The sequence below is a fragment of the Haliotis rubra genome, unplaced genomic scaffold, assembly GCF_003918875.1.
Source record: "Haliotis rubra isolate DU_JTF1 unplaced genomic scaffold, ASM391887v1 Scf959, whole genome shotgun sequence".
Lineage (NCBI taxonomy): Eukaryota > Metazoa > Mollusca > Gastropoda > Lepetellida > Haliotidae > Haliotis > Haliotis rubra.
The window spans coordinates 237,727-264,401 of record NW_025767700.1 but is presented as its reverse complement, the minus strand read 5'-3'; the positions used below and the strand labels follow the sequence as shown (position 1 = coordinate 264,401).

The 26,675-nt window shown below is 40.6% G+C and overlaps 1 protein-coding gene across 1 annotated transcript; it reads right to left on the bottom strand.

Annotated features, from left to right (window-relative positions):
• Nucleotides 1-370: 370 nt before the first annotated feature.
• LOC124265042 (cathepsin Z-like) lies at nucleotides 371-11,032 on the bottom strand. The gene is given in 10 exon segments (XM_046699830.1): nucleotides 371-556; nucleotides 1,483-1,494; nucleotides 1,496-1,576; nucleotides 3,313-3,388; nucleotides 5,294-5,441; nucleotides 6,623-6,779; nucleotides 6,781-6,848; nucleotides 7,743-7,861; nucleotides 9,654-9,779; nucleotides 10,935-11,032. Coding segments are annotated over 9 exon segments (882 nt in total). The 5' UTR covers nucleotides 9,770-9,779; nucleotides 10,935-11,032; the 3' UTR covers nucleotides 371-451.
• Nucleotides 11,033-26,675: the final 15,643 nt, after the last annotated feature.

Sequence of the window (26,675 nt, the reverse complement as noted above, 5' to 3'; positions counted from 1 at the left end):
TCAACAGTAATTAGCTACAGTTAGGAATATTCACAGAAATACTTCCTGATACAAATGGAAAAAGGATGTTTGCTTCCGGTTGCACAGAAAAACAACAAAGCTGTTCGTGTAGACTTGGGTGCATGTGAGTTGTTTTTGAGTCTTAATTTTGCTGGACACCAGGTGTCCTTAACCAACAAGTTGTACACAAAATCGACACAGCATGTCAGATATTTGTCTCACAGAATAAGAAATAAAATATTTCCATAAATTCTTATATTACGCAGTGAAGCCTGTAAAATGTCTGATGCGGCACTAAGTCACTCACTCACTAAATGCTTATTTTGACAAAATACGCCCAATTTAGTCGTCCATTAAAAAATAACAATTATCACAATAAAATATTTATTCGCATTTGGCTCGATTTCTTATGAAAGTTTAATATTTACGTAATTAGGTTTCTTAACCTGGTTCACGGAAGTATTACGTCGCCAAAATTACACCGGTTCTCCACTCCAAGGTTGTAGTGGCCATCCCGATAAGTGCTCGTCACAATTCTAAACCATCCGTGTTCGCCCTGAAATATTTGAACAATGACAGCTGAATTATTGGATATTTGAAACGAATACGTTGGCTATATACACTTTGAACTGCATTACAGTTATATCACATCCAATTAACGTGGAAGGAAATCATAAAATGTGTGCACGCTTACCACTTTCGCCATAAAAACACCGCTGAAACACCGAATGTTAGTACAGTTTAGCCGCCTTTAGCAATATTCCAGTAATATCACGGCGTTGGAACATCGGAAATCATCTATTCAAGTTTGATCTAACACAGTATGCTTTCTTTTGAGCACTAGTTTAAATAACTTCAACACACTATTATAATAAAACACCATGATTAATGTGTAATCTTTGTAGGTTTTAGTGTATATGAGTCATTGAGGAGATGCGATTGTGCAGAGGCTTTGTGTATTTCTCACTCCACCTAATAATGGCGCAGAGTGGTGAGGATGATGGATGAACTATTGACAACATGACAGGTTGATTTTCTTATGCTTAAATATAATATAATAAAGCATAAATCTTAATAGAGTGAGTGAGTGAGTTTAGTTTAACGCTGCACTCAGCAATATTCCAGCTATATGGCGGCTATAAATCTTAAAAGAGGCTGATAGGAATGTGCAAGGAAAATGTCACTTTTGTTAAAAAACACATTCGCGATAAAACCTGGGGACCTTCGCCCCAATACACTCTATAAGGGTGTAAAAACATATTTTGCGATTTAAAATAAATAAATATAGAAATAAATTGAATACACTCAATTATGTTCATTATAACCTTTGACACCACCGGCACCAACACTGCTAACGCTATTCAAGTCCGAAAAAGCGTGGTTAAATCGTTTTTAAATTTTAAGATTTCATAAATTTTGTGTGTGTGCGTGCCCCACCTGACTATCGTATCCATGTATTGTAGCTTGAGGGGTGGAACTTACCCACGGCTCTCCCCCAGGAGTTCCTACCAATCCAGTATTCGGTGCCCGTGCTTTCCTCCACTCCCCAACCTACCAGGGCTATCATGTGATTGCTCTGTAAAATAAGTGGGAGGTTTTAATTAACACGAGAAACATGATATAATAGGTGTGCGTTGTGCATTCTATTAGGAGTGGGCAACAAAACATTGAATATAGACAAAATATGAGTTGGTTAGTTTGTTGTTTAACACCGCACTCAACAATATTCCAGCTATATGGCGGCGGTCCGTAAATAATCGAGTCTGGACCAGACAATCCAGTGATCAACAGCATGAGCATCAATCTACGCATTTGGGATAATATGATACGAGTCAAACATGTCAGAGTTACTGAAGACCAATTCTAACCTGGATCTTCACGGGTAGACAATATGAGAAAGGCTCACCAAAGTACTGTCGGAAATAGAAAAAAACTGTTTTTAGGCTGTTACTCTTTATCACTAAAATTTACACAATTGCAAACAGCATATGTCGAAATAACCCACTTCGGCCTAACTGGGCGTTCAGTGGGATGCGTAATACGATATCCAGAAAAGCATGTTTACTCGTAAAATCGGGCAAAACTTAGAAAAAATACGAATAGCCGCTGAAAACAATAGATCAGACTATAGATGGCAATTAGGTGGCTCAGCCAGGTATGACGACGGACCGTCGACTCACATGGCATGAAATGCACGTGCTGCCGGCAGGCACAAGGGGTCATCTCAAAGATATTTTGTTTTTTCATGTGTATTGAATATGTCTCTATTGATTATCTTATCTTAAAAAAGTTCCCCCAACCACCGTCTGCGACACCCGTCCTACCTGTTTCTTTTTATAGTGATAGTGAGACGCCATGGTAGCTACATCTTTAATAGTTTCAGTATTAAAGTTATTATTTTTACGTCCGCTATCGTTTATAACGAAGCTTAGTCTAATTTCAAAATGATCATTTAAAAAGTGTCCTTTGTAATACAATATCATTGCACACTAATTTGCAGAAAGCCATGGTCTGTTCTGAATAGGTCGCAAAAAACCCGCATTGCTCATTTCTGCACTAATCTCTCCTCAGTAAAATCCTTATTTTACGTTTCCTATCTCCCTCCCACTGCGACTGTAGTTAGGCAGAACTTAGTTTAACAGATATTTCACACTTTCACATATTAACTACCTAAATTGTAGATATAAATGTGAAAAAACATTTTTTTCTATTTCCGACAGTACTTTAATAACCAACATCAGCTGAAGAACGATTTTGTTATTGGAGATGTACAGCAAACTTGGTTTGAAAAGAGTGAGTGAGTGAGTATGGTTTTACGCCGCTTTTAGCGATATTCCAGTAAAATCACGGCGGGGGACACCAGAGATGGGCTTCACACATTGTACCCATGTAGGGAATGGAACCCGGGTCTTCGGCCTGACGAGCGAACGCTTTAGCCACTAGGCTACCCTACCGACCCAGTTTGAAAAGAAGTTAGTTATAGGTCGTACAAAAACATGACGCCGGAAATACAGACGGACGAATATTTTTTGTATAACTATATATGCCTTTCCCCTCAGATCGAGGGTTAAAACACAGTTGTCGCGATCGACATATTTTTCACCAGCGAAACAGTCGAGACAGTCGATACCCAGCACGTGTTCATGCGAGGCGTTCGCCAAACCCTCCAAACCCTCCAAACCAGTAGCTCGCCTACAATTATGCCTTGGTTCAAAACATAATTCCAGAAGAAAAGATTGGCTTGATTATAGGTTATAGTGCCAAGTCAGAAATGCACGGACAAGACAAATCAAGAAAACGTTTTCAACATACCAGCGGGTTTAAGTTGAATTCACTAAAGACTCCTCCTGTATAAGCGTGGAATTTCTTTGTTGTGACGATAGAACAACTGTAATGAGATTTAACACAATATAATATTCAAAACCGTAATAGGATATAACTATTATTGTAAACAGGAAACAAACACTCCGGGGATATTTCTACAAGCACCTTAATAAATGTGATCAGCAAAGATATAGTAACATATCTTCAGGATAACTTGTCAAATATGAAAACAAATGTCATCTGAGAAAACAATGAGCTGTACTTCGTCATTGATAACATCCACGTATCATTTCGGGGTGAAAGGTTCAGACTAAAGATTAGTATCCCCATCCCTCATTACGGATCTGTTTACGCATACGAGACAGAATTTTCTGCTAGGGTTGTCAAAAATCAGAATAAGGTAAACTGGTAAACGACTTTCAGGGATGTCGATGATCCGTTATCACTGAATGACCGTCAAATAACCAATTCCCTTCGTATGCCTCACCCGCCCAATCCCGTTATTCACCTCATACGACAAGCATGGGCTGCTGAAGACCAATTCTAACCCGTATCTTCGCGGATTAACCATGAATGAATTAGTTAGGCCACTTCTGAAGCGAATATATGCTAACAACCTCATCGGTCCAATCTCTTTCGTGACAAACATTTCCCCGCTCCTGAACTGAATAACAATTTTTTGGTGTCGTGCCCTTCGAACGTGATCCCCAAAAGGTATCGTATCACATAGGTCATGGGTGTTCACCAGCAAAATAACACATTTATAACTGCGAGTTATCCATATGCTACATGTCCTGCTTGACTGTGTGGAATATTCCATCACAAGGGATATCTATTTCAAATCCCAAACTATGAAGGATCTTTTTAGTAATATAAGTTCTCATTTAATTATTGCATTCTTAAAAAAATTAGACTTGTTAACTGATTTGTAAATAGACACATATTTCATTATTGGTAGTTTAGATTAGTAACTGAGATTGTTAGTGGCTGTACCCTCAAAGGGGGTTGAAGTAGCGTAAAATTATTGTCCTCCTGAGAGGGTACGTAAGTCCCCAAAACTTTCAAAGTAAAATTTTCACGTACCAAGCCTTCAAACGTAGTATTTGTGTTCTTTTACATTTCGGCTTAATTATCCTACAATCACCAGCGGCTGAAGGGACGGTGTAAATCCAGCTAGGGTCCATGCAGGTAGCAAAAGTCCCCATGGTTCCTAGTATGGTGATCTACCTTCAGTTGTTGGCGATCTATAGCCCGTGTTTTATATTGTATTGTCTTCTTTAATTGGAATGTTTTACCTTTGTTCGCTAGTTTTATATTATACCTGTGATTATCTAGTATTTTTACTGTCCATCGTCGACAGGTTTTAATCTTCAAAATATTTTCACTTTTTATTGTATAAATTGTTTTCGTCACGATATGGCTGAGATATTGCCGATGTGACGTTAAATATTAACTCACTCACTATCCATATGCTACAGATCCCTTTGACCTTATTAACACATCCATTCGATCACAATGTCTTAGGCATTTTTCAGTAGGAAATTTCAACCTGTTTTTGATGTGTGAATGGTGATTACTTCTAATGCATATCGTTCCCATGACTTTGAGCTGTACCTCCATGAATAGTTCCAGGATCAACAGGGGCGGATCCTGGAGTTTGGAGAAGTAAGTGAGAGAGTTTGGTTTTCCGCCGCTTTTAGCAATAAACCAGCAATATCACGGAGGTGTTCACCAGAAATGGGCGTCATGCTGATCTAGAGACTGATCTAAACTCCAGCTGGACGTCGGGAGGATAGTCTTGTGGTTAAAGTGTTCGCTTATGGCACCGAAAGTACGGATTTAATTGGTACCTTTCCATGATTTTGTTAAACATTGCCTAAAACGGACAGAAACCTAACTCACTCATGTCAAAAATGATCAAGCGATTCTATGTAGTGTTGTTCTGCAATAGTAGCACAGAAATAGTTACCTTATTGGCCCATTCTTAAATATTTCCGCCATCAACACTTCTCGGCCACTGATGGTGCCGTAATCGCCAACATACCAGCGCGTGTAATTCTGAATGTATTCGCAAGTGTCCTTGTGACATGTGCCGCACTGGTTAAACTGGTTGCACTCTGAAAAATAAATTCATTTTATAAGAACAAAGATATATTTATTCTCGAACACATCTCTTTTCTGTCTTTAACAACAAGCATGCTCCGAGCAAAACATTTTACACTGCGAAGAAACAAGGACCAGAGTCTCTGCGAAATATTTTACACACGCTTCAAATTCGAATTGACTCTATAGACAAGAATGCATGTTCAAATACACATTCTACTTAAACGTACACAATCCTATCTTTCTACACAACTGAATAACTACAGCAATATGAAACAATCGGGTGTTCTTGCGCTTCTCTTTTGTACTATGCACCATCCTAGATCGATTGTACAGTGTTTGTATATATATCTCGACGGTTATACATTATAGATGTAACACCTCATAGCCGTGGATAATTTCGAAAATAATTTCAAACGTATATAACTGCGATATGTAGCAGTTCAAAAGAAAACCAATTTTAGGGACATACAACTTCTTACCAGAAAGTCCAGTGAACGATTATTTTTGAGGGTGTGAAACAAACTATTTTCCCCAATTTTCTGCAACAACTTCTCTTAGAACTACTTAGGCAATACGTAACATTATAAGCTTGTATCAATGTTTGCCAGTAAGATAAGGCTATTTCAATAGGTGTTCGATTACATGGGTACAATGTGTGAAGTCCATTTCTTCTACCCCAGTTATATTGCTGGAATATTGCTAAAAGCTGCGTAAAACTAAACTCAGTCAGTGTTATGGACTGACAAGGTAATGTCAACAAAGTAAGAACGCGTTTAGAATATGAACAGTACAATGTAATAACAGTTGGACGCCAATTAATAAAGTTCTTAAGATGCCTCAAGGTTCGTGTTACCAGCATCTTCGTCTTTACCGTCAACGATCCACCAGTCCATCTCACGTCGACACATTACGTGCGTCCTTGAGTCAAGCAATTAAACGAGTTAAATTATGGACGTCAAATGAACCCTTCTCCATGCATGGAATATCTTCGAATCCTAACTTTGTCCTATATCGAGGCAACGCGCGCTCATTGGCCAGATCATTTGCTGTTTCCTTTAACCAGGAATTTGCTTAATTGGTAGAAAATAACAACCGGCCATTTGCATTCACGGGTGATGGAGGAACGTTGTGTATCAAAACCCTTGACGTACTGACGTCGAATCTTTGTTGTGAGACAAGTGAACATGCCTACCCTGATCTTTGGCTTGAAAGTTGTTGCACGTTTCATCGGGGATACCGTCTCTGTGGGCGTATCTGTACACCGCCAAGTCCCCTCCTCCTTCACAAGACCCCGCCCCTCCACAGTCAATCACGTTCTGGACCGAGAGGTAAGCTGATGGCCACGCCCCCCTTCCTGAGTATATTGATGCGGTCAGCCAATGAGCTTGTAGAACTCATTCCCCAACAGGACGCACAGACTGAGAATGAAAAACAAGATTAATAGCTCTGAGACTGGTTTGGTTGTTTAACGCCGCAATACTCCAGCTGTATGGCGGCGGTCTGTAAATAATCGAGTCTACACCAGACAATACAGTGATCAACAGCATGAGAAGTGATCAACAGCATGAGCATCGATCTACGAAACTGGGATACGATGACATGTGTCAACCAAGTCAATGAGCCTGACAACCAGATCCCGTTAGTCGCCTCTTACGACAAGGATGGATTACTGAAGACCAATTCTAACCCAGATATTCATGGGTCCGTCAGGATTCAGAGTGGAAGAGATACTTAGCAACCTGTTGCCGTCATAAGTGGCGAATTACTGATGTGATGGTCCAACTCGGTGACTTAATTGCGAAGTGAGTGGCTTATATTATCAACCGCATGTTTGTCTGAACCATTTTTGACTCCAGCTTGGGCGAAACGCGCTTCATGTCGGAGAGCGCTACGTGAAAGCTCCCAAATAATCCTCATCATTATCTTCAGATTCGATCATACACAGGCCGTCATCATACAGAGTTCAAGCATTCAGGAGTAGGAACAAAAGAAAGAAAATGGAACGAAAGCAAAATATTCAGTTATGCTATCTAACAACAACAATGCAATGGATATTCAACATGTTTTGTTTGTTTGTTGTTTAACAACGCACTGAGCAATATTTCAGCTGTTTTGCGGCGATCTGTAAATAACCTAGTCTGTACCAGACAATCCAGTGACCAACATCATGAGCATTGGGATACGATGATATGTGTCAACCAAGGCAGCGAGCCTGACCACCGGATCCCGTCAGTCGCCTCTTTCGACAAGGATGGGTTACTGAAGATCAATTGAAGCCCGGACCTTCTCGGATGACAAGTAGTACTACTCACACTGTGGGATGTGCTGGTTCCGAGTGGGACTACAGTAGTTGGTGCCGTTGACGTTTCTCCAGTCCCAGGCCTTGGGAAGATCAGCCAAATTCATGTAGTCCGAGGGACGGGGCTTCGTTCTGAACAAACGAATTCAGTACATCTCGCAGTTGGGTTTAACGTCGTACAACATTTCATTTCTGTCACGACTTGCAGCTTCATATAGAAATAGGGGTGATAGGGTCGCCCAGTGATTGACGCGTTCGCCCGTCACACCGGTTCGATTCCCCAGCCCAATTACGGTGTTCCGGTCGTGATATTGTTGGAATATTGCTAAAGCGGCCTAAAACAACTCACTCATGCGGGAAGAAATATAGATCGTCAGTCTGGAAAATAAACCAGCGTTTACAACCTTCAGAAACACATTTCGTTTGGCGTGAAGGGAAATACAGCCGTGAAAAGTATATGAGAATGGATATGATGACACCAGGTGTTTGCGAAAGGGTAGCACCACCTATACACACATCCATTGTTTAAAATCGCCTAAAATGGGAGGTTTTTTTGCCTGCTGTGTCGCCGTCTCTAAACAAACCAGACAAGTGATCAACCCAGTTAGATAATTTTTAATTGCGACTGTTGTTTAGAGGTTCAGAGATTCCGATGCTTATAAGAAACGAAGAGGGTAATATTTGTGTCAAAGTCTCGGACCAAACAGAAAGTAATTCAGATCTAAGACGTTTACCGTTTTAGTTTAACTCCCAGAATGGATAAGGTGGTGACAAACCACTCAGTACATGCTGAGATTCGAAGCCGATATATAAGCTCCTGGGCCCGTTCCACGAAGCGACTGTTGTACGTTTATGCTAAAGTTACGAAAGCCAAAATGCAACGATCGCTTTGGATCCTGGTACGCCTATGTTACGCATCGTTGTACAGGACCGCCATCGTATAAATGTTGCTGAGCTTGCTGTTTGCAACCATTATGCATCAACCAGAAGGTGTGCAGGGTGTTACATCCTTCGGCTCAAACTCATCCAGTAACATCCCGCACACCCTACAGGGACATCTCTACAGTATGATCCCCTTCTTTAATGTATAGTGTGACTGAGTTTAGTTTTACGCCGCACGCAGCACTATCCCAGGTATATGGCGGCGATCTGTAAATGATAGTGCTGGTATTGGCATACAACCTGCGATACGCTACATCACGATACTACAATTTTAGTCATGACGATACATGGCCAGTGTATTGTGCGCTGAAGCTGCGCTACGATACGAATCCCGATATAGGGGTGGCGATACGATACAAATCCCGATATAAGGGTGGCGCTACGATACGAATCCCGACATAGGGGTGGCGATACGATACGAATCCCGATATAGGGGTGGCGATACGATACGAATCCCGATATAGGGATGGCGATACGATACGTACTAAAATCTTTAATTTATAAAACATCTTAAGATTAAAACAAAACCATTATAAAGTATTTCGTCAAATTCCGCCAGCGTTTTTCAATGTTCATTCGGAAATGAGATAATTAAGTTTATACACGGACTTTGTGAATGCTAATAAAATGCGAGCGCTATGTTTGACACAGTTCCTGACGCAAGAATTTCCGAGAAACTTATGATGGGACAATAAGCATGCATATATTTTAATCACCAAACAAAAGTAAGTCTTTCTTGAGAGATATCGCGATTCGGCAATATTCAAAGTAAAACATCGATGTATCGTGGCCCATTTGTATGTATCGTATCGGGATATACGACAATGTAAAATCGATTTGTATCGATTCACAGTATTGGCGGCCCATGGATCGATGTATCGATGCGTATCGATGAATCCTCACAACTCTAGTAAATAATCGAGTCTGGACCAAACAATCCAGTGATCACTTTAATGTATGGAGAAGTACATGTTGCACTTACCTGACCTCTTCTACACCCTCGTCAAACTTCGGGTGGTAACATGCCGGAACTTCTCCTGTCACGTGATCGGACGCACACGCCAAAATACTTAACAGGTAAATAAACCACGCTGCCATGGTAACGTTCCTGTAGTGATATATAGAAGACCGTTTAAAAAACAGTATTTAGAATCGGTTCCACAAAATACGAATGTCTATGTTAACAATATATTTTAAAATGGATTAAGGCTTGGGGCGGAAACGATTCCCAGATTTTATCCGTGGTTATAAAGTGTATTAAATACTCTGGACCCACTCGCTGTGATAACTTTGTTTCTGGACCCGTGGAGATCTGGGTTAGAATTGCTCTTTATCAACATATGCTTGTCGTAAAGGGTGAGTAACGGGAACGGGCGGTCTTCGGATTTATACAACGAACATTTAATACTTTTATCCCAAATGGAAGGAAAACAGCCATTGTCATCTGTTCTGTTGAAGAGAGTAGTGCGAAGTGAAATAGTGAATTGTTTGAAAGGGACTCATTTGCGATGCCATCTGGTCCAGGTTTCTGAATAATGGGTCAAGATTAGATGCTAGATAGACTGATTTATAGACTGAGTGTTCCCTGTAGTAGGTGAGAGAGGATGAATAAGTTCCTGAGTATTGTGCTGGCTGTCAACGGAAAGAAGTTTTGTAAAGAGTTCCGTCCACTGTTTGCATATTGTTTTGTTTTAGATAATGACTAGTGATCTGTATTCTTTAATTGTTTTCCAAAATAACTTTCTGCCATCCGCTCATTTAGTTAATTATCATCATATCCCAATTGCATATATCGGTGCTCATGATATTAATCACTGTATTGTCTGGTCCAGACTCAATTATTCACACACCACCATCATATAGCTGGAATATTGCTAATAGGCCAGCCAACTATCAAACAAACATTTGTTTGGAGCCCGATTCGAAACGAAATTGCTTGTAGATGCGCGTACGAAATTATGAGCCACGTTAGAGACAGGGGCAATGGTGACGTCATTTCCGTAACAATTATATGACAGAGAATGTGTAAATTTTATTTGCACATGTAATCGAGGATGGAACATCATATAAAGCTAATCCCTCTGACCCACAGTCATCCTAAATGAACACCAAGCACACATACATATATATGGAATCCCAGATGGGACATTGTCGCGTTGTCGCATGGTCGCGTTTTCTTTGGACCAATGTTAATATGCACAGAAGAATAAAAGCGACAACGCGACAATGTCCATGAGATTGACGACTAATTAATTACTAGTACCTTGCTGTTCGTGCCCCAGCTGTCCGTAATATACAGTCTCAGGTGACACAGATGAAGTATAACCTTGTCGGCTGTATCAGTGTCGGGTTTACATTAACCCTTGTCACTGATAACATAAATATTTACCGTGTGATAACCTCCCAATACCTGTAAACGCTGATATGCTCAAAATAGAATTGGTCTTCTTCAGTAACCCATGCTTGTCGTAAGAGGCACACTAACGGGATCGGGTGGTCAGGCTCGGTGACTTGGTTGACCCGGGTTCCATTCCCTACATGGGTACAATGTGTGCAGCCCATTTCTGGTGTCCCCCGCCGTGATATTGCTGGAATATTGCTAAAAGCGGCGTAAAACCATAATCACTTACTCACTCTTTTCAAACCAAGTTTGTTGTACATCTCCAATAACAAAATCGTTCTTCAGCTGATGTTGGTTATTAGTGAGCCTTTCTCATATTGTCTACCCGTGAAGATCCGGGTTAGAATTGGTTTCCAGTAACTCTGACATCTTTGACTCGTATCATACTATCTCAATTGCTTAGATCGATGCTCATGCTGTTGATCACTGGATTGTCTGGTTCAGACTCGATGTTGTCAACAGACCGCTGCCATATAGCTGGAATGTTGCTGAGTACGACGAAAAACAAAACTCTCTCTCTCGTATCTCAACTGTACAGATCGATGTTCATGCTTTTGACCACTGCTCATGCTGTTGATCACTGGATTGTATGGTTCATGCTCGTTTATTTAGCTTAGTATTGCTGAGTGCGGCGTTAAACAACAAACAAATCAGTCGTGTCAGGTTAGTATTGGATGAAAGTCCCCCAAATTGATGCTTGAAACTCAAGACTACGGATAAGTGTACGAGTCTTGGTGGAATCCCCAGTGTACTGATCCTGGAACTATTCATGGGAGGTATATCCGTTTAAAAATCATGGCCCCATTACTAATGCAGAAACACATGGGCGAGTGACTGAGTTTAGTTTTACGCCGCACTCATCAATATCCCAGATGTATCTCGGCCGTCTGTAAATATTCGAGTCTGGACCACACAATCTGAAACACATGGGAACGATATGCACTGGAAGTTATCACCATTAACACGTCAGGAACAGGTTGAAATGTGTCATCGTATCCCCATTGCGTAGATCGATGCTCATACTGTTGATCACTGGATTGTCTGGTCCAGACTCGATTATAAACAGACCGCCGCCATATAACTGGAATATTGCTGAGTGCGGCATTAAACAACAAACAAACAAAATAAAGTTGGACCGGTCGGTTTGAAAAAAAAATTGTTTTGGTTTGTTCATATCAACATCAGAAAGCTAGGGAAAACATATGCTTCGATTTTGTTGTATTTTGACTCTTTAGAAGGGCTATAAAAAATCTGCATCTGGAGAAAAAAGAAAAGACCTGTGTAAACAAATAATTATGTTTTCGGTATACAGGAACAACAAACAAACAGCAACATCTTTTGTTGCCAAATTTGCCGATTTTGAATCCATAACGCCGATTGTATGCAACCAAATGCAGCAGAAAACAACAAGAGATTAAGTGTGATATTGCTGGAAAATTGCTAAAAGCGGCGTAAAACTAAAACTCCCTCACTCACTCAGCGTGCCCGAGTTCCCAGTCAAGTTAGTCGCCGCTTGCGACAAGCATGGATGGGTTGCTGAAAAACTAAATTGGATCTTCAAGGGTCGCATATATTGGGACTACACCAGTTTAATAGAGTTTTTGTTCTACACAATATTTCATTATGCCTGAAATCCTCACTGAAAATAAAGTGTATTGTCCTGTAGAAATTCTCAATTGTGCCATTGTTAACTTTATCGGTTCATCTATCTATAATCTAAAGAAATAGTGGATTGGAGTTTTGTATTCTCTTTAAAATAAATTAGGACTTCAACAAATATTGTACAAGCAATTCTACAAAGGTTTATGACAAGATAATTTGATGAACGATTTTGTTCGCGGTCCTCTAATTCATAAACAATTTATTAAGATTAGCTTCAAAAAAGAATTCTCTTTTGAAGCTACTCTTATTTAATTGTTTATGAATTAGAGATTTGTTTGCTCTTTGAAAGAAATTTAGACTTTAACAAATTAATATTGAACTAGCAATTCTACAGGGGTTTATGCAAGTCTATTTTTTGATGAACGATTGTGTCTTAAGGCAACAATAGCATTAATGTTGAAATCATTACAAACTGCAATGGAATAATTAATGTATGTTACTTGTAACACGGTAACGTCCGCCATTACTTGAAACATTTGAATGCAACGGAGTATTGTCGAGCCATTTAACAGCAGTGTGGACAAATAAAACTTTGAGCTGTATAAAAAGACACAGATGCTACTCAGGTCGACCTTAAGGTCACAGACCCGTGAAGATCCGGATTAGAATTGGTCTTCAGTAACCCATGCTTGTCGTAAGAGGTGACTATCGGGATCGGGTGGTCAGGCTCGCCGACTTGGTTGACACATGTCATGGTATCCCAAATGCGTAGATCGATGTTCATACTGTTGATCACTGGATTGTCTGGTCCAGACTCGATTAATTACAGACTGCCGCCATACAACTGGAATATTGCGGAGTGCGGCGTTTACCAACAAACCAACGCAACCCACCCAACCATAAGGTCACATGTTAGAGCTAAGAGTGAGTGAGTGAGCTTAGCTTTACGCCGCTTTTAGCATTATTCCAGCAATATTACGGCTGGGGACACCAGAAATTGGCTTCACACATCGTGCCCATGTGGAGAATCGAACGTGGGTCTTTGGTGTGATGGGTGAACGCTTTAACCACTAGGCTACCCCATCGCCCCTGGAGCTTAGAGCTTCAAACAAGAACATTTATAGGACTGCACGAAAGTATCCTGGAAAGGAAAGTAAAAAAAAAATGCACGTGAAAGCCATGACGACATTGTGCGCTGACAATAAATATAGGAGGTCAAACGTCACTGTTTACAAAATAAAGAATTATGACAGGAAAACATGGACTGAAAAACATAGACTGAAACGATACGAGCAAGAATGAAAGTGTCGCCATCTGTAAGTGCATCAATATGACCGACCAATCAGGAAGTCTGACACAGACCACAGAATATGCCATTTTGTCAGTCAGCTTCACGCGTAGAGCTTTATAACACATGTTACTATGGTTGACCTGCAGGTAAATGCGATTTTGAAGAATTTTCCTTATAGTTAAAATTACCCATCATTCAAAAATCGAACTAAACTGACGTACTAAAGAAAGTACACACCTGACGTTTTCGCCGTGTGTCAGTTGCGTAGATCGATGCTCATGCTGTTGAACACTGGATTATCTGGTCCAGACACGATTGTGTACAGAAAGTCGCCATTTACACGTAGCTGGAACATTGCTGAGTGCGGCGTTAAACAACAACCAACCAACCAACCAAAACAATGTCAACATAGGAGGAGTAATTATTGAGGGAAACCTGACACACTCCTATACAAAATAGATTCATTTAATCCACGCAGTCATCAGATTATAAACAATGAATCAAATTAAACTTTGACTTATAAATAATCAAGAATGTATGAATATAAATTTGTCTGGAACAAAATAACTACCTTGATTCTGATAATTGGTTTTGTCATTACTGGGAAGCTTGAACAATACACAAACTTCAAACGCCTTTTTCGCCTGACATAAAAGAGGTCAATGAACATGAAATATGAAATAAAGCAGTGATGTTTCCTCTGAAAGATTTTAGATCTTGAAATGTGATATAGTTTAGATATTAGTAATCTAATTTTATTCGTTAATATTTATCTCAAGATCGCTCAAATGACTTCATGACTGGTCATAAAAAACTGGATACAGACATTTCACTACGTCCTTGTAACAACGAACTCAATCCGATTAGCGAACAAGCAACTGTACAAGGTTTAGGTTAAAGCTACAGAGAAGTTCGTTTTGGTATTCGTAGAAATGAAAACCTTCGGTGTCGGTGGTAAAATAGGTTTACTTATATGGGTGCACATACAGCTCGCTGATTGCAGTGGTGCCTTTGAAGATGCAAAGCTGGAGCATGTTGGTGTGGAAAACCATCAAGATATGAGGTCCTTGAAGCCTTCTTCACGCAGTTGTGCCACAGCCTGTGTCTTGAATGTAGACTGCGTCTCTTTCAGTTACGATCTTCAGTCTCGCATCTGTCTTCTCAGAAATACAATTCCTGGGAACAACGATATAGCCTACGCTAAGGTAGGTCTTCCTGTATATTCTGTTCGTTCTAAATAATTTTCTCGTCGTTATGGTATGAGGGCTCAAATGGTGTAGAACTTAAAAAATATCAACGAGAACGCACGGTGGTTTTCAGTACAGGTCAGAGTTGCATCCCCTTGGTGTGCCAGGAAACTATGATCGTGGTTTCGAATCCCAGAATCATACATATACATCACTTCGGTCTTTGCCCCCTCATCAACCTGACACATGGAGTATATGAGGCGTTAAATAATAGACTAAGTCAAAAATGATATCTATTCTGAGGAAATGATGCTCAGAGTGCTAGGTAAATATAATGCGACGTATGTTCCAACGTAAGCTGCGATGTAACCTTCGACACATGCTTTAACAGAAGCTCCGACACATGCTGAAACAGAAGCCCCGACACATGCTATGAAATAAGCTCCGACACATGGTCTGTTAATCTTCCACACATGGTCTGCAATAATCTCCAACACATGCTCTGAAATAAGTTCCGACACATGCTCTGACATAAGCTCCAACACATGCTCCGACAAACAGACTTCGACATAACACATCTTCCGAAGTAAGTGAGTTAGTTTTACGCCGCTTTGAGCAATAGTTTTAGCAATATCACGGCGAGGGACATAGGAAATGGGCTACACACATTGTACATAATTCCATTGTGGGGAATCGAACCCGGAGCTTCGGCATGATGAACGCTTTAACCGCTAGACTAACCCACCGCCCGTATTCCGAAGTAAGCTACGACACACATGGGCGGATCCAGGAATTTTGAAAAGGGGTGGGGGTGGGGGTTGGTTCAGGGGGTTCGAACCCCCTGAACCACCCTTTGGCTCCGCCAACGCAAAAAAAAAAAATCTTCAACAACCACCACCCACCCCCTTGGATCCGCCCATGTCACATGGTACGACGTGAATAGTTTGGATCCAACTCTTGGAAGATTACGAATGTTACGATGAACTCGAGTTAAATGAACGTAAATCTTAATGAACATATGATTTTTGTTTTTGCTAGTGCAAGTGTCAAGATGACAAATGTTCACTCAGCTATGGCTTCAGGAGTCAAGTATTCCGACGCCTTCACCCATACGTGTCAGGTAATGCTATAGTTCTTTAGTGAGTTTAGTTTTACGCCGCTTTTACCAAGTTTCCAGCAATATCACGTCGAGGGACACCAGAATGGGCTTTATAATCGGTCCTTGTGTGACTCCTCTGTGCAATACGTAAAACTCAAGACAGTCATCCAGGACTTTTGACACAGTTCACTATTTGTTACGAGGGAGGACTGCAAAGAGAGGAACAGCCAGGTTGGAGAAAGGATGGAGACAGCACAGCACAGATAAATGATTCAATAACTTTGTCGGCACGTGTGCACGTGCTCAACGAACACATGGCTGTTCCTCTCTTTGCAGTCCTCCCTCGTAACAAATAGTGAACTGTGTCAACATTTTTATGATAGTTTGTTAAACAACTTTTTATTTTTAGGACATAAATTCTGCAAAAAAATCACAGAGTTGGTCTGATGCTTTGGTTATGATCAGTGTTTCATTGAGAATTCTATGTTTAGTAGTTTTCGAGTTAGATTGCAATTCATCGGTCCGATTTTGAGCCAAACGGACTATAATTAATATCGGGGCGGTGGGGTAGCCTAGTGGTTAGAGCGTTCACTAGTCACCCCGAAGACCCGGGTTCGATTCCCCACATGGGTACAATGTGTGAAGCCCATTTCTGGTGTCCCCCACCGTGATGTTACTGGAATATTGCTAAAAGCGGCGTAAAACCAAACTCACTCACTCACTCATGTTAGTAATTCCAATGCATATTTGTGATAAGGGACTTCTAGGCTTAACTATTTTGGGAAACGAACTCTCAGTTGTTGGCGATCTATATAGTCTGTTTTATATTGTATTGTATTAATAGTATGAAAGTTTTAGATTTACAAACTACTTTATATCTAAATCTGTGATCTTCTCGTGGTGAACAATACGTTTTTATTATTTAACTCTGTATTTATCATGCATTTAGAGACCAGTGAGTATCCGCGTTAGAATTGGTCTTCAGCAACCAATGCTTGTCGTAAGAGGCGACTAACGGGATCGGGCGATCAGGCTTGCTGACTTGGTTGACACATGGTATCCGTTCCAATTGCGGAGATCAATGCTCATGCTGTTGATTACTGGATTGTCTGGTCCAGACTCGATTATTACATATAGCTGGAATATTGCTGAGTGCGGCGTCAAACTAACCTCGCTCACTCACTCACTCACTCACTCATGCATTTATAACTTGTTTTAGTCACGATATGGCTGAAATATTGCCGATGTAACTTTAAATTTTAACTCACTCATTCACTCATGCAGCTGACAGACTGTCAACAAGATATGATGTTTATGGTAGCTATTGTTTGATTAAATGTTGACGCAGCTAAATGTTTAGGAAGTCGTAACACGTATTCCACGACGATAATGATGTTCTTCGTTGTTATAATAGTTGTTTAATTATCAGGGGGTCACATGGGCTGTATGGTTGATTGAATAGGTGTATATTGATACATTTCAAATTTTGTTCAATAATTCAGTTAAGGTGTATGTGTATTAATATGTACTGGAAAATATGCCACATATATTAGGACCCTGGGTCCCTATCCACACAGCGTTCGTAAGGTTACGACCTATCGTATCCTATGCCCTTTGCTATACCTTTGGCTTACAAATTACGTAGTACTACGAACACGTAGTGGATAGGGTCCTAGAAATGACTTCTATGCTCATTTAATATTGAGACATCGTAGCTTTCAAATTCAGTATGTGAAAAATGTGTTCGCAGAATAGTTAATCACGGTGTAAGTGAAATATAGGAAATAGGATTGAAACCAGCATTTTTTTACTAATGCTTGTGCTGATTAACAATTATATTATAGAACATTTAATATGTGTGTTGAAGGCATGGTACTGTGTTGCCACCGTGTTGCTTGTTGTCAGGCAAGGAGGGCTTCCATTTGTGGTCAGCTTTTGTGAATTCCATGTGCTACCGGTAGGATTTGTTTGGTCCAAGTAGGTAGTGTTGTTTTATGCCGCTGTCATCACTATGCATGCACTGTTATGGTATAATAAACGAGGTTCCGCATTACATCATTTTTGGAATCGAAACTTGGCCTTCCCGTTCAACTTATCGAGAAGCTGAATGGATGATTTTTCAAACGTTGCTGGCAGCTGACAGACTGTTTGTGAATTCCGGGTGCTACCGGTATGCACATGCTTAACCCTTGGCGAACACCCGGAGTGATCGCTGTATTTTACTGATCCATTCAATTAGTTTTCACGGTTATTTTTCCCTTTACACCAAACGAAATTTATTTCTGAACATAGTCAAAACTGGGTATTCTTTAACGCTGACGTTCAATATTTGCATCAAAAACTTCTTGTCAGTTAAATTTGTATAGAATGATTTTCCTTCGCAGAATCTCGAGTTTGTGGAAATCAGACATATGTGACAGGTGCAAGAAAACACGTGTCGAATGGAACTACTACATACACGTGTGAACATCCGGACTTCAAGGCCTGTGTGAACAAGACCACCAGCGTGTGCCAATGTACAGGGACGTGGGACAATTGGACTGGTATGTGTGGACGATTCAGGTGGAGGAACCTGGTAAGTGTAACACTGTATGTACGTGTGACTGGTATGTATGGGTAGATGTAGTTGCACAATCCAGTAAGGTGAAGTGTAACACTGTATGTACGTGTGACTTGTATGTATGGGCAGATCTAGTTGTACGCCCCAGTAGGTTGAAGTGTAACACTGTATGTACGTATGACTAGTAAGTGTGGACGGATCTAGTTGTACAACCCAGTAAGGTGACGTGCAACACTGTATGTACGTATGACTACTAGTATGTGTGGACGGATCTAGTTGTGCCACCCAGTAAGGTGACGTGCAACACTGTATGTACGTATGACTACTAGCCTGTGAGGACGGATCTAGTTGTACAACCCAATAAGTCGAAGTGCAACACTGTACGTACGTGTGACTAGTATGTGTGGACGGATCTAGTTGTACAACTCAATAATTCGAAGTGCAACACTGTACGTACGTGTGACTAGTTTGTGTGTGGGGGGAGGATTTAGTTGTACGCCCCAATAAGGTAAAGTGCAACCCTGAATGTACGTGTGACTGGTATGTGTGGGGGGATTTAGTTGTACGCCCCAATAAGGTGAAGTGCAACCCTGCATGTACGTGTGACTGGTATGTAGTATGTGTGGTTGGGGTATTTAGGTTGCACGCCCCAATAAGGTGAAGTGCAACCCTGCATGTACTTGCGACTGGTATGTGTGGGGGGATTTAGTTGTACGCCCCAATAAGTGAAGTGCAACCCTGCATGTACGTGTTACTGGTATGTGTGTGGGGATTTAGTTGTACGCCCCAATAACGTGAAGTGCAACCCTGCATGTACGTGTGACTGGTATGTGTGTGGGGATTTAGTTGTACGCCCCAATAAGGTGAAGTGCAACCCTGCATGTTCGTGTGACTGGTATGTGTGGACGGATATCGTTACACGCTCCAGTATGTTGAACACTGTCTGCATGTTCGTTTGACTGAGTATATTATAGACGGTTGTGGAATACCTCAATAGGTTGAAGTGTAGCACTGTTTGCATGTACGTGTTTCTGGTATGTGTTGAAACTTGTCGTTGGATACCTTAGTAAAATAAAGTAAAACTGTTAGACTGAAATGTTGGAACGGTTCTTGCGGTACGCCACAGTATTAAGCTGAACTGACACAAAATATATCCGCTTCTGTGACTGTGGATTGTTTATGTCATCCGCTCAAGTATCCGCCATTCGTGGAGTGAGTGAGTGAGTTGGGTTTAACTCCTTTCAACAGCATTCAAGTTATATCACGGCGTATTACCTAATGTAGGAGGAAAGCCTCCTGTGGTGCAGAAGTCAGGCGTTCACCATCCACAACCACGAGTTCCTGTGTGCCCAAGGGAGGCAACTCTACACAGCTAATTGCGTCGCCTTAGATGCCGAGGCTACTCAGGGTGCTTTGACATACTTATCATATTGCCTGATGTTTTATGAGATATTTCTTAAGATTATGAAAAGGCTTGTATTCCTTCTATTAATTTGCCTGCCCGAAGTCGAACTGCTCAGTACTTAACGTAACACAGTTTTTATAATACTGACAATCTATAGTAAATTTAAAGTTGAAGTACTTAGTCATTTGCTTCCTTTTTCAGATTAAAAACCAAGCTTTGTTCCTGCCATGTCGTTCTTGGGAAGAGTTCGGTGTCACCATAAGATTAACTCTACAAAATGATTCAAAGTAATCAATCTTTATTCATAACAGAGTGACGTCATCCCTTATACAGTAATAGGGTTCTCATTAGTAACCGTCTTACAGTTATAACATCATATCCCACTCATTACAAGCATAGCATAGTTGACAAACAAACAGATATATACGTAGAGAAACAAATAAAGGAACACAGGAAAATTAAAGCGTTCGTTTATTATTTTCCAGTTTTCATCACCACAGCGCTATTAAAAGCTGTTGATGAAAACTAGAAAATAATAAAGGAACACTTGATTTTCCTGTGTTCCTTTATTTGTTTCTCTACGTATATTATTAAAATTGTTTTGTTTTCATAAATGAAGGCTTAGTCACATATTCAAAATGCATATACTGATTTACGTACGAGTATACTTTCTTACTAGCAAATAAATGGCATGTAACCTGATATATAACATACACTATTGACATATTCGACAGTGTCTGAGTTTGCCATTATTTCGACTTGATTCAATGCCTTAATTATGAGCACTTGCACGAAGCATGTTCTTAGGGACATGAGTGCATTTTGTGAATCTTCGAGAATTGTTGGAAATTGAAACCCGGTCATTAGTGGTTTGTGTCAAATTAAAACTATGTCATTGGTGGTTTGCGTGAAATTAAGCGTTATCATTGGTAGCTTGTGTCAAATTAAAACTATGTCATAGGTAGTTTGTGTGAAGCGAAGCATTATCATTGGTGGTTTGCGTGAAATTAAGCGTTATCAGTGGTAGCTTGTGTCCAATTAAAACTATGTCATAGGTGGTTTGCGTGAAATTAAGTGCTATCATTGGTAGCTTGTGTCAAATTAAAATTATGTCATAGGTAGTTTGTGTGAAGCGAAGCATTATCATTGGTGGTTTGCGTGAAATTAAGCGTTATCAGTGGTAGCTTGTATCAAATTAAAACTATGTCATAGGTAGTTTGCGTGAAATTAAGTGCTATCATTGGCAGCTTGTGTCAAATTAAAACTATGTCATAGGTAGTTTGTGTGAAGCGAAGCATTATCATTGGTGGTTTGCGTGAAATTAAGTGTTATCATTGGTGGTTTGCGCGAGATTAAGCGTTGCCATTAGTAAGTGAGTGAGTATGGTTTTACGAGGCTTTCAGCACTATTCCAGCAAGATCATGGCGAGTGGCACTAGAAATTGTTTTTCACACATTGTACCCATGATGGGAATCGAACCCGGGTCTTCGGTGTGACGAGCGAACGCTTTAACCACTAAGCTACTCCATCGACCCGTTGTCATAAGCGGTTTGTAGGCAAATAAGTGTTGTCATTGGTGGTTTTATGTGAAACCTAGCGTTGCCGTTAGTGATTTGTTTGAAACGAAGCGTTATCATTGGTGGTTTGTGTGCAACGGAGACTGGTGGTTTGCGTGAAACTAAGCGTTGTCCGTAGTGGTTTGTGTAAAACCTAACGGTGTCCTTAGGGGTTTGTGTAAAACTAAGCGTTATCCTTACTGGTTTCTGTGAAACTAGGCGTTATCCCTACTGATTTGTGTGAAACTAAGCGTTGTCCGTAGTGGTTTGTGTGAAACCTAGCGGTGTCCTTGTTTTGGCACTGATGCAAGATTTTCTTTAAAAAATGATGCTATTACTTCTATCTATTTCAAGGAGCGCAGACTACAGTGAAGATCTAATTTATGTTATTATATTGTGAAAATCAGTTAAACATGTTTTTTAATTCAGATTTGATGTCTATCTCATTAAAGGCCAGGACATGGTATTCTATGCTTACTTCCGCTTTCAATTTAACAAACAAAACCATAGTGTCTTTTGCAACACGTTTGTCCAAGATATATGGGGCACAGAGCAGGAGTGGATGAGTGACACAATGCATTTTGGAAGAGAATGCATCGTCAAAATAATCCTGAGACATGGAGTATACAACGTGAGTATATGAGACGTTACGGTATGAAGTGTCAGTATATCGAGGGTTGGAATACAGGTCGGTATATAGAGGGTGGTATACAGGTCAGTATATGGAGGGTGAGTATAGAGGGTCGGTTTATGGAGGGTGGTATACAGGTCAGTATATGGAGGGTGAGTATAGAGGGTCGGTATATGGAGGGTGGTATACAGGGTCAGTATATGGAGGGTGGTATGCAGGTCAGTATATGGAGGGTGAATATAGAGGGTCAGTATAGGGAGGGTGAGTATAGAGGGTCAGTATATGGAGGGTGGTATACAGGGTCAGTATATGGAGGGTGGTATGCATGGTCATTATATGGAGGGTGAGAATAGAGGGTCGGTATATGGAGGGTGGGTATAGAGGGTCAGTATATGGAGAGTGGTGTACAGGGTCAGTATATGGAGGGTGGTGTACAGGGTCAGTATATGGAGGGTGGTGTACAGGGTCAGTATATGGAGGGTGGTGTACAGGGTCAGTATATGGTATGGGTCATTATATGGAGGGTGAATATAGAGGTCAGTATAGGAGGGTCATAGAGGGTCAGTATATGGAGGGTGGGTATAGAGGGTCAGTATATGGAGAGTGGTGTACAGGGTCAGTATATGGAGGGTGGTGTACAGGGTCAGTATATGGAGGGTGGTGTACAGGGTCAGTATATGGAGGGTGGTATACAGGGTCAGTATATGGAGGGTGAATATAGAGGGTCAGTATAGGGAGGGTGAGTATAGAGGGTCAGTATATGGAGGGTGGTATAGAGGGTCAGTATATGGAGGGTGGTATACAGTGTCAGTATATGGAGGGTGGGTATACAGTGTCAGTATATTGAGGGTGGTATACAGGGTCAGTATATAGAGGTCAGTATATGGAGGGTGGGTATAGAGGTCAGTATATGGAGGGTCAGTGTCAGTATATGGAGGGTGGGTATACAGTGTCAGTATATGGAGGGTGCTATACAGGGTCAGTATATGGAGGGTGGGTATACAGGGTCAGTATATGGAGGGTGGTATACAGGGTCAGTATATGGAGGGTGGGTATACAGGGTCAATATATGGAGGGTGGGTATACAGGGTCAGTATATGGGGCTGGGTGTACAGGGTCAGTATATGGAGGGTGGGTATACAGGGTCAGTATATGGAGGGTGGGTATAGAGGGTCAGTATATGGAGGGTGGTATAGAGGGTCAGTATATGGAGGGTGGTATACAGTGTCAGTATATGGAGGGTGGGTATACAGTGTCAGTATATGGAGGGTGCTATACAGGGACAGTATATGGAGGGTGGGTATACAGGGTCAGTATATGGAGGGTGGGTATACAGGGACAGTATATGGAGGGTGGGTATACAGGGTCAATATATGGAGGGTGGGTATACAGGGTCAGTATATGGAGGGTGGGTATACAGGGTCAGTATATGGAGGGTGGGTATACAGGGTCAATATATGGAGGGTGGGCATACAGGGTCAGTATATGGAGGGTGGGTGTACAGGGTCAGTATATGGGGGAGGGTATACAGTGTCAGTATATGGAGGGTGGGTATACAAGGACAGTATATGGATCGTGGGTATACAGGGTACAAATATGGAGGTTGAATAAAAAGGGTCAGTATATGAATGATACTATATATTAAACTTTTAGAAAGTATATTAGGCTATTAGGTAAAAATAGGTAAACTGTTCTGACTGCGGGGTGACTGCCAAGGTATTAATAAACATTTTATGTTTGTTACAGCTGGATGTTGACGGTGAAAGACGATGCACGATTCCAGAGAGCGTGAGAGGACTACACCCTGAATACATTGAAATCGAAAATGACGTAACTGTGAACTCTGTTGAGATCGCAGTTTAATCCAGTGATAGATACATTTAGACTGTACATGCAAATAAGCCAATGTGGAAGTTGTTTATTGACTTCTCAAAACCACTTTATTCATCCTTAAATAAAGATTTGATGATTTCCACAAGTAGATTTTGTGTGTCGTTTTAATGACAACCCGACATGGTCGGCTATCGTTGAGGATTTCACCCTTTTAAGAACTTATTCACTTCATGCAAACATCCCGAGTGTGCAATATAAACTATCCTTTGACTGTGCATATGCGGAGTTTCTCAACGGAGCTTATGAACAAGTTCAATGCGGAATTAATTCAGTTCACAATTCAGGGAAACCGGACTCCTACTTATCCCTCAATAGCGGACTGAGTTTAAGCGTCATGAAATACCCTAAACTTGATCACACTAAAGGGTTAAGAGTAAGATAGGCGGAAACTACATGAGAATGCCAATTTCATAAAGCTCGACATAGCTCGACCTTGAGAGAGGATTGGGCTTAGCGATTACACACAATCGAGGCGATTCCAGGATTCGAACTCACGATTATTTGTTCCTGGCACGCGAAAGAGTGGACCAGCCTTGCCCCCGAAGAGTACACCAGTAAATGACGTTGGAATGTTAAATATTTGGCAGCATATGCACCAAAAGCCATTTTCGTTTTTCGCGTGTTTGTTGTTTAACGGAGCACTCGGCAATATTCCAGCAATATATGAGGTGGTTCTGTAACAATTCGAGTCTGGATCAAGCAGTCCAGAGACAGATATCATAAGAATCGATCTGCTTAATTTGGGTATCATGACATGCTTTAACCAAGTCAGCGAGTCTGATCATCCGATCCCCCTTGTCGCAAGAAAAATCAAATTCTAATTCACGATCTTTCACGGGTCGCCTTTACCGACAGTTGGTATCTGACTGTGTCAACCAATATCCCTGTAAGTCTGCTCAAATTACCATTGAGAAGAAAATATATGGCAATATATGGCAATAATTGAATAACTGCAATCCTCTAATTCATAAACAATTTAATATGATTAACTTCAGAATTGGACTGGAGATTTTTAAGCTCTTTGAGAGAAAATTAGACTCTAACAAACATTCAGCGAGCAACTTCTACAAGGGTTATGGGAGATTATTTTTGTTGAACCATTTTGTCTGAAGGCAATAATAGCATTAATGTTGAAATTGTTTCTTACAAATTGCATTCAGTACTAAAATTATTAGGGTATCTGTACTTGCAGCATGGTAACGTCCGCCATAACTTGAAAGTTGTAAAAGCAAGGGAACATTATCGAAATATTTAAAAGCGATATTGACAAATTAAAGAATTATGACAGGAAAACACAGACTGAAACAATATACTGGACATAATAAGTTAGGGATATTGGTATTGTTATGACTGTATGTTATCAGTGTGTCAATGAATAAATAGATCATTATTCATAATTTCATAATATCCAGTATAGATTGAACCGCTACTAGGATGAAAGCAAGTGACGTCAACTGTCAATGTATCAATATGACTGACCAATCAGGAAGTCTGACTCGATGGTCACATGTTCGCTAGTTTGTACAAACATAGAGCTTTACACAACAATATTTATAGGACTGTACGAAACTAATAAAAGAATGCATGACAACCTTGTGCTCTGACAATAAATATACAAGGTCAAACGTCAGTCAACGTTTTGACATACGATCGTCGACTAATGTGAAGTAGGTAAATGACGAGACTGCTCCCAATTTTACAGTAAATATGTATAATCAGTAGTACACGTAGTATAGTCACTAATTCCATCAGAGATTATGTATATTTACTGATTCCGTCAGGGCTTATGTAAAGTCACTGATTCCGTCAGGGATTATGTATATTTACTGATTCCGTCAAGGATTATGTATATTTACTGATTCCGTCAAGGATTATGTATATTTACTGATTCCGTCAAGGATTATGTATATTTACTGATTCCGTCAAGGATTATGTATATTTACTGATTCCGTCAAGGATTATGTATATTTATTGAAATCTGCACTGATTCATTATACATATTTACTGAAATCAAGATCTGATCAAGTATGAAATACAACATGTTGGTAACTAAAGGGATTGTTCAGTTACATTCAGCATATCGCAGTCACTGTATTAATGAAGATGCATGGTCACTTTGATCAACGTACATGTCTTGTTGGTAACTAAAGGGATTGTTCAGTTACATTCAGCATATCGCAGTCACTTTATTACTGACTGACTGACTGAGTTTAGTTTTACGCCGCTTTTAGCAATTTCCAGCATATCACGCACCAGAAATTGGCTTATTGTGCCCATGTGGGGAATCGAACCCGGGTCTTCGGCGTGACGAGCTAACGTTTAATAGGCTAACCGCCCCATCACTTTATTAATGAAGATGCATGGTCACTTTGATCAACG